Source organism: Schistosoma mansoni, chromosome 1, assembly GCF_000237925.1.
Source record: "Schistosoma mansoni strain Puerto Rico chromosome 1, complete genome".
Classification (NCBI taxonomy): Eukaryota; Metazoa; Platyhelminthes; class Trematoda; order Strigeidida; family Schistosomatidae; genus Schistosoma; species Schistosoma mansoni.
This window is the reverse complement of record NC_031495.1, coordinates 60657939-60666559: the sequence shown is the minus strand read 5'-3', so window position 1 is coordinate 60666559 and position 8621 is coordinate 60657939. Positions and strand designations below refer to the sequence as shown.

At 38.0% G+C, this 8621-nt stretch overlaps 2 protein-coding genes across 2 annotated transcripts; one reads left to right on the top strand and one right to left on the bottom strand.

Moving 5' to 3' along the window:
* Smp_144150 (hypothetical protein) lies at nucleotides 1-846 on the bottom strand (the record flags this gene model as incomplete). Its single annotated transcript, XM_018795077.1, has 1 exon — nucleotides 1-846. The coding sequence occupies one exon, from the start codon at nucleotides 844-846 to the stop codon at nucleotides 1-3; it is 846 nt and encodes a 281-aa protein (XP_018649425.1).
* Nucleotides 847-2954: 2108 nt separating this feature from the next.
* Nucleotides 2955-8125, top strand: Smp_144140 (putative zinc/iron transporter; the record flags this gene model as incomplete). The annotated part of the gene is made up of 3 exons (XM_018795075.1): nucleotides 2955-3007; nucleotides 3844-4651; nucleotides 6987-8125. Exons 1-3 carry the CDS (start codon nucleotides 3005-3007, stop codon nucleotides 8123-8125), a joined length of 1950 nt encoding a protein of 649 aa, XP_018649424.1. The 5' UTR covers nucleotides 2955-3004.
* Nucleotides 8126-8621: the final 496 nt, after the last annotated feature.

Below are 8621 nucleotides of genomic sequence, written 5' to 3'. Positions count from 1 at the left end.
TTACTCGTTTCCCGCTGTCTTAGAATTATGCTTAGGCCAGGCGCATGGTTGCATGCACTTGGTTGAGTTGACACCAAACTTCCAGTGGTACCAACAAAACTGCCCAGGTTGTCTGGACATTTGTGACCTGTTTTGTGACTTGGATCGTGGTCGTTGTGGTGACCTGCTCCTGTTTCTATGACCCATTTGCATTCTGGTGACAGCCTCAGTGAGACTCTTAACACTCGCAATGAGTCCTTCTATGACGGGGTCTTTTGCTGATTCTACTTTTTGTGTGTGATTTATTGTGCCTGGTCCAGTTGGAGGACCTCTCTCCATTATTCTATCGGCTATACGCGCTAAATGAGATAATGAGGTTCCAGGATCTTGTGCATCCAAACAGTGTTGGACGTAGCATGGGAGAGCTTGTATCCATCCTTGTTTTAGGACTGCTTCACCCACTGTGTTATCACCCATTAACACTTGGAGGTGACGCAAAAACTGTGAGGGCGACCGATCACCTAGTGTTTCACCTTGAAAAAGTCTTTGGATTCTTTGACTATCTGATAATGATAAACGGTTCATTATCTCTCGTCTTAAGATGGTGTATGGTTGTGGTGATGGTGGATCTAAAATCAAGTCACGGACTTCTTTGGCAACTGAAGGAGGAAGGATAGAACACAAGTCTCTATAGCGAATCCCTTCAGATTTGATATTGTGTCTCGTGAAATAATGCTCTAGTTGAGCAAACCACAACTCAGGATCACTACGATCAAATTCTGGAAGTCGGGATTTCGTAGTCATAACAGTGTCTATCTCCACTGGTGACAAATCCTCCAGATTATGGGTTTCTATTGAGTCTGACATGAGGTATGTGACAAATATAGCAATAAAGTTAGCACGAAAAATGGTTACTATAACACGAATAACTTAAGATAATACGGAATAAACTAGTTATATACTCAACTTAGTTTACGGATAATCCGGTCTACTTTTACGATTAAGTAAAAAAAAAGATCAATAACAGAAATGAGGTTAAATTGTGTTCAAAAAGGGCTCACCACTTTCGTGCCTACAGGTAACCCTCGTGCTATTGATAGAAGAAACCAGAGAAGTAGTGAATAGGTCTTTATTTCGATCTTCGCGCAGTCACAGTGGAGCGTGGGATTATCTGTTCAGACAAACAAAGGCTCTCAGCATTCCATATAAGATAGTAGGGAATATAACGCTTACAAAAGGTAAGGAAGTGGATGAATACTTGAACAATACTGTTTTAGCATATGCTTGGTTGTTTGGGGTCAACTCTTAACCAACCAACCTGAGCTGTTACAAATTCTCTTAACTTATGAAAAATGACTGACCCATCAGCTAGGTCCGTCTTAACACGCCCTAAAATTTTAATTCCTGAAATAGTCTCTTCTTTGCACTCCGTTTCCGATTTAGTGTCAATCGCACAGGTCGAATCCTGTTTCCTTACGCTTCTTCTCCTGGCTGTGACTGTGTGCCAATCATTTACCTTACTTTCTTTATTATTCACATCCTCTACACCGCTCAGACTTGGCGTTGATATATGAGTCCGGAACTGAAATCATAGATTCATATACCTTAGTACTGTCTATAATTAGTTTCTTCCCCGAGCGCTTTTTCTTCTTTCTTTTGATCACGCCTACATCCATATGCTTGTTATCTGCTTCGCTGATGGGGTCCAACTCTATGGTCACATTTAAATCCAGAGCGGTGCTCATGATAACGCTATCTGTTTCCTCGAAAGCGGTGTTCTGCTCATCTACTGCTTCTTTTATCTGAGAGCAATTTTCTAGCTACGTTCAGCAGCTTAATCGCCTCTAGAATCAGCAGAGGCTTTGTAGAACAACCATCGCCAGTCTCTCCCCATTTTCATTTCTCTCTCCTAATCCATGTCGTCCAATTACATCTTCATATCCTGTGTTGTCCACTCCAACTTTAGCATTTAGATCTCCCATCAGGATGGTGAGGTCCTTTCGTGAGCACTTCTCTATAATCGATTGCAGCCTTTCATAGAACTGATCTTTGTCATCGTCGTTGCTAGCATTGGTGGGTGCATAACATTGGATAACATTCATTGTGATCCCTTGCTTCTTTGTTCTGAATGATGCTTTGATTATCCTGGGTCCATGAGATTCCCTTACTACAAGTGCATTTCGTGCTTCTTTGGACGGCATTAGAGCAACTCCCTGAGTGTGTGGAGCATTTTCCCCTTCGTGACCGGAGTACAGCAGCATCTCTCCTGTACCTAGCCTTTGTTGTCCAGTTTGTGTCCAATGGGTTTCGCTGATTCCGAGTACTGCCAAGTTGTATCTCCTCATTTCCATTGCTATTTGACCGCTCCTTCAGGTCTCCCACACTGTTCGGACGTTCCATGTACCTATAAAGAGTGTTGCTCTGATTGTTAGAAAGGGCGTCTGCCTCGTGACTTCCGATGAATCCCGTTTTTCATCATGAGGGGTCATAATTCTTCCTTGGACTCGTAGGGCAGAGTTTAAATGGTTTGAATTATTTTTCTGGTTAGCATTTTTTATAAAGATATTTTTCTGCGGGATGGGGTCGCTAACACCGTACACAACACTCTTCCTTTACCCGAGCTTGGGACTGGCAGTAACTCTAGAAGAGCTACAGGTGGAGTTAATGATGAGAGATAGTGCAGATGAAATGTAGTCCGGACTCTTGTAGATGTTGATGACATGAACGTTGTTGTATTTGTCAAGGTGTTTTGGATAGCATCTTAAAGCTAAATAATCGATAAATTTGTTTGAGAACTTAAAACATGCGTGGTTCGACCAATATAATATAAGACTATCGTGATGTGAATTGTTCATCATATAATTCTGAAGTAGACGTAAAGAGCAAGTTTTTCACATTTCTGTCCAAAAAGTCTAAAAGTTCTTGGGTTATTGAAAGCTTTGTTAGAATGCTTCCATTTCAGTTAGTAACCTCGTAGAGTTGATTTCCCCAGTTCGATCGAATTATGTGAATTGCCTTGGCTAGTATGGTGAGTTTTCCCGTCACTAGTTTAGCACGCATGAATTTTGTAGCGCATTCCTCCACATGGATCATACAGAGGTCGAAACACCTCACCTCCCGATAGATTCCAAGAGTTAGTCATAAGGTTGGAAGATCTGTATTTCACAGAATATGGGCTTTTAAGATCGTTTGCTTTTCCCTTTAAGTTTTTTTGTCCTTCAATCTTTGGTAGTAAGGACAGGTCAATTGACCCATGTTAGTCTTTACAATTTGTAGTACTGTAGAAACCAAATCTCGCTTCAAATGTATCAAACAAAGTGCTGATATTAAGTGTTCCGATAGAGGATTCCAGCTATTCGTCATTCGGGAGCAACAATAAATACTCCGGGTTCAAATTCATTTAGTTTCGTGGACACCATAGTCGAGCTACTCCATAATTTGCAGAAAGATATTTCGGATATTTCCACTCTCTGAGCTAAGCATTTCCAAAGCTGATCGGGTACCGGCTTTACTTGATGCTTACACAAGATTTGAATGTTCTTAACATTTACAGTGTTTAGTTTCTTAGTTTCAAACTCACTGAGGTCTCGTTGAGTGTGATGAATACCCTACTCATCCAGCTGTAGATATTCGTTTTGAAACATCCTGCTTCAATCTTCTAGATGGGATTAAGTAAGAGTGAACCATTGTGATTTAGAACTAACAGCGGTAATCCACCAATTTGGTGTATGGCTTCACTTGTGTGTTTAGGCCACACAAAGGCAGCTGGATTGGTAACTGTTGATTATGTCTAGTAAAAAATAGTTATTTTCTGCGACTTTTGCATGTCTCGTATATCATTTCTGTTTACGCGAATTGTTTCAGGTTCTTTGGATAAAAAAGTTGCTACTCATCTTGTCGGTGACTTTCCACGACACCCCATTAGTATATGGAGCTCATTCTTGGACTCCTACTCACCCATTATCTATCTCTAACTCATCCTCAATCGATCATCATGATACAGATGCATCTCGGTTAAGTTACATCAAAGTGGGGTTGGCAGCAGCTTTTTTTTTCACTGTGCTTATTTCGTGCGGTTTGCCAGTTTTATTAATAAACTACCTGAAAGAACGAAATAGTTTACCATTAGTCAATGACAATCGGAGATTCCATTTGGGCAAAGTACGGCATAATGGGTCAGATCAAATTAAAATAGAAAATAGGGATGATGACATTAAATTTCAATACTGTGATCTAGATTTATCTCCACCTTCAGGAAGAAGTCCTGTAAATGTTTCTGGTGGCAAAGTGTATGCAGATAACAATGCTTCATGGAAGCGAGTTCCATTTCAACAACAAACTTCGGTGGAATCTGAAAGTTTATCCACTTCTTGTCAAAGCCCTAATCCTGCATTAATTAATGGAGACCAGTTTGAAAACAGAGATTTACTTACTGGTCAGGTGGTCCATAATGAGCGAAACTGGGCCAGTTCATTTAGGATTCAAGATCGAATACGTGGTCGTAATTTAAGTGATCACTCTATCATACAGAATCGAAGAGATCATCAGAAACAAGAAAAACAAATGTCATCTCGGAAAGTTTGTCTTTCGTCAAGAACAACGCGTAAAGAAACATTACAAGTTTGGTTTAGTCGGTGTAATTGTTTTGCCGCTGGAGTATTCTTATCTTCAGGTAAGCCTACACAAAATATTCGCTTATTTCTATGAGTTGCTCTGTCGTGTTACCATGAATACAAATTTGGCTATTTTCTAGGTATTTTATTTATTTATTTGAACACACAGGTATTGGTGCAAAGGGGCATTGAATACACATTGCTCCACACAAGTCACTTGATTTGTCTGCGATCTATGATACTGCCCGGGTGCTCAAACAGAAGTAGGATTTTTTGGTATATGGGAAATGCAGTTAAAATTCCAAATATTTTCAAAATGTCATATAGTAGACAAAAGTGTGGAATCTAACTATCGATACATTAGGTTAATTTGTGTAAACCCTGAGTCTCGAAATCTCATTCTTTTCTTCCTTATAAACATAGTATTTTCCTACTATTACTAACGCTATCACTACTGTCATTCTAGGATTTGTCTTTATAAATTCAGCTCCCTGTGCTAATGTGGTGCGACGACTTAAACTGATGTACATATTGGTCAGGTTCTAGGTTGCATATGACTGACACCAATTTTTATTTTTAAGTCGCTTAACAAATATAAAGTTCATTTTCATTTACGAATCACTTGACCGTAAACTGCAAAATGTTTTACTCTGTTTGTATGCAGTGTTAAACTATTTATTGTAATAAATATGTTTAGTTTGTAGAACGAAATAAATAACTTAAACATTTTGAAGAGATATAATGGGCTTTACATACACCTGTTACCCTTAGTGGAGAAGCATAGACCGCCCGCCAGCATTCTCCATCCAGCACTGTCTTGGGCAATCCTTCCAAGTTCTTTCCAGTTGTTATTCATCCTTTTCATATCTGCTTCCCATTCCCGACGCAGTGTGTTCTTTGGCCTTCCTTTTTTCCGTTTCCCATCAATATTCCAAGTTAGGGCTTGCCTCGTGATGCAGTTTGATGATTTCCTTAATATATGTCCGATCCACTCCCAACGTGTTTTCCTAATTTCTTCTTCATCTGGAAGCTGGTTTGTTCTCTCCCAAAGTAGGTTATTGCTGATGATATCCCGCCAGTGAATGTTGAGTATTTCGCATAAAGAACTGTTTATAAATCCTTGTACCTTCTTGATGATGGTTGTAGTAGTTCTACACGTTTCAGCTCCGTACAGTAGATTTGTCTGGACGTTCGCATTGAAGATTCTCACTTTGATATTGGTTGATAGTTGTTTTGAGTCCTATACGTTTTTCAATTTTAAGAATGCGTCCCTTGTTTTACCAATACTCGCCTTTACATTTGCATCTAATCTCCCTTGTTCAACAATTATGATTTTCAGGTACGTGAAAGATTCCACATTTTCCAGAGCTTCTCCATCGAGTGTGGTTGGGTCGGGGCTTTCCGTGTTATATTTGAGGATCTTGCTTTTTCTCTTGCGTATGTTTGAGGCCTACTGGTATAGAGGCTACTGCTACATTCGTTGTCTTCATCTGGATTTGTTCGTGTGTACGGGATAGGAGGGTCAGGTCATCTGAGATGTCAATTGTATTCCGTGCTTCTCGTCAGATGTCGAGGTCTTCATTGATGAACAAGGGGGATTAGATGCAGATGTAAAGGCGAGTAATGGTAAAACAAGGGACGCATTCTTAAAATTGAAAAACGTATAGGACTCAAAACAACTATCAACCAATATCAAAGTGAGAATCTTCAATGCGAACGTCCAGACAAATCTACTGTACGGAGCTGAAACGTGTAGAACTACTACAACCATCATCAAGAAGGTACAAGGATTTATAAACAGTTCTTTATGCGAAATACTCAACATTCACTGGCGGGATATCATCAGCAATAACCTACTTTGGGAGAGAACAAACCAGCTTCCAGATGAAGAAGAAATTAGGAAAACACGTTGGGAGTGGATCGGACATATATTAAGGAAATCATCAAACTGCATCACGAGGCAAGCCCTAACTTGGAATATTGATGGGAAACGGAAAAAAGGAAGGCCAAAGAACACACTGCGTCGGGAATGGGAAGCAGATATGAAAAGGATGAATAACAACTGGAAAGAACTTGGAAGGATTGCCCAAGACAGTGCTGGATGGAGAATGCTGGCGGGCGGTCTATGCTTCTCCATTAAAGTGTATCAGGCGTAAGTATGTAAGTAGGTACCCTCAGTCCGCATATTAGTAAAGGGAAAGCGCCTCCATTAACATGTTGGGACTGCGGCGTATGGCATTTCGTCAATTTTTTCACTGGTTTGTTTCACTATAGCGTCAGTATTTTTCATTTGCTTAGCCAAGCACAATTTGGAATGAATGTTAAAAAAATTGGAACACTCATGGTAAATCTTTTGTATTTACATACGCTTATGTGTTTTTATTTCTTAAAAAGGTTTTATGGAACTTTATCCTGATACTGAGGAAGCAATAGCAGAGGCAAAACTTCAGTTACATATTAAATCTGAATTTCCATTTGCTCCATTTTTAACTCTTGTTGGATTCTTTCTGGTTTTAAGCATTGAACAAATTATATGGACAGCGAAATCAAATCAATGGACATGTTGTTCGCGAAGAAATTCTAACACTAGTCAAGCATTACATCGTGATTCACTTCATTCGAACGAAAATGATTATAATTTTGAAAGTAATGGAAATTTTTACCTTGATAACAATAATAGCAATAACAATATAAAACATAATGAGATTACTGCAAATCACAAATTAGCCTTGGAGGACTCACAACAGAATAACATTGGATATTTATCATCTAAACTTATGAAAAGTAATGCCAAGAGACCATCGAAATTATCCAATGCAACGAATACTTCAGAATTGACTCCTGTTGATTGTTCACCTACATCATCTCATTCTGGGAATGATTTTCTCCTAGAATCCAATATTACAAGAAACCACGTCGAACATACCGACCACTGTCATGATGATAATAATAATGATGATCATAATGCTCATCATCATTCTCATACTCATGATATCAAATTTGATGCTAGTTCTTTTGGATCAGTGTTACGTATTATTCTACTTTTATGCGCTATGTCTGTACATTCAATATTTGAAGGTTTAGCAGTTGGCCTTCAACCTACAACACAACGTACTCTTGCTTTATTCACTGCTATTTTATTACATAAAATTATCATAGCTATTGGTATCGGTGTAAATTTAGCTACAAATTTAAATCAACCATCAACATCTTCAAGTTCTTCATTTCAATCTCAATCCTCCTATTGTCATCTTTTTATGTATCAATCTATTGGAACATTAATTTTAGCTTGTTCATCACCATTCGGTGTTCTTGTTGGTTGTGGTTTAATGCAACAAAAACAATCAGCAGTATTAACAATGTCAACTGCTGTACTTCAAGGTTTAGCTTGTGGAACATTTTTCTTCGTCGTATTCTGTGAATTATTACCAGTTGAATTTAAAGAAGGTGTCAAAGATAGGATGGGAAAATTTTTTTTCTTATTACTTGGATTTGCAGTAGTTGCATTATATGCTTTTTTAATGCCTGAATAAACATTGTTTATTCATTGTTTAAATTTATTCTTTTTTTAAAAAATTATTTTGCGCTCAATTTTATTAAAACTTTTATAATCAATTAAATCTATTGTCTTTCTCAACTGTGTGTGTTTCTTCTGTTATTTTCCATCTTTTCTATATTATTTCTCCTTGGTTTAGTTGTTCTTCTCTCAGTTAAATAAGCTGTGACTGTCTTTGCTACGAACCTTTTCTTTTTTTAATTATCCGGATTTCTATTTATATATAAATTCATTATCTCCATCTATTACTTCCAATTTATTTGTCTATTTGTCTAATTAGGTACATTACTTTTTCTTTCACATAAAATTTTAATTGATCAATTTCCGATCATATTTATTTTCGATAGTTTTGCTTTATATTATACATGATCTCTGGTAACTTTTTCTGAATTACAATTTTTTGTGTACAATTCGAAGTACTGCTTTTGGTGTTCGTTTTTATTGGGATATGTTTCTCCTATTGGAGTTTGATT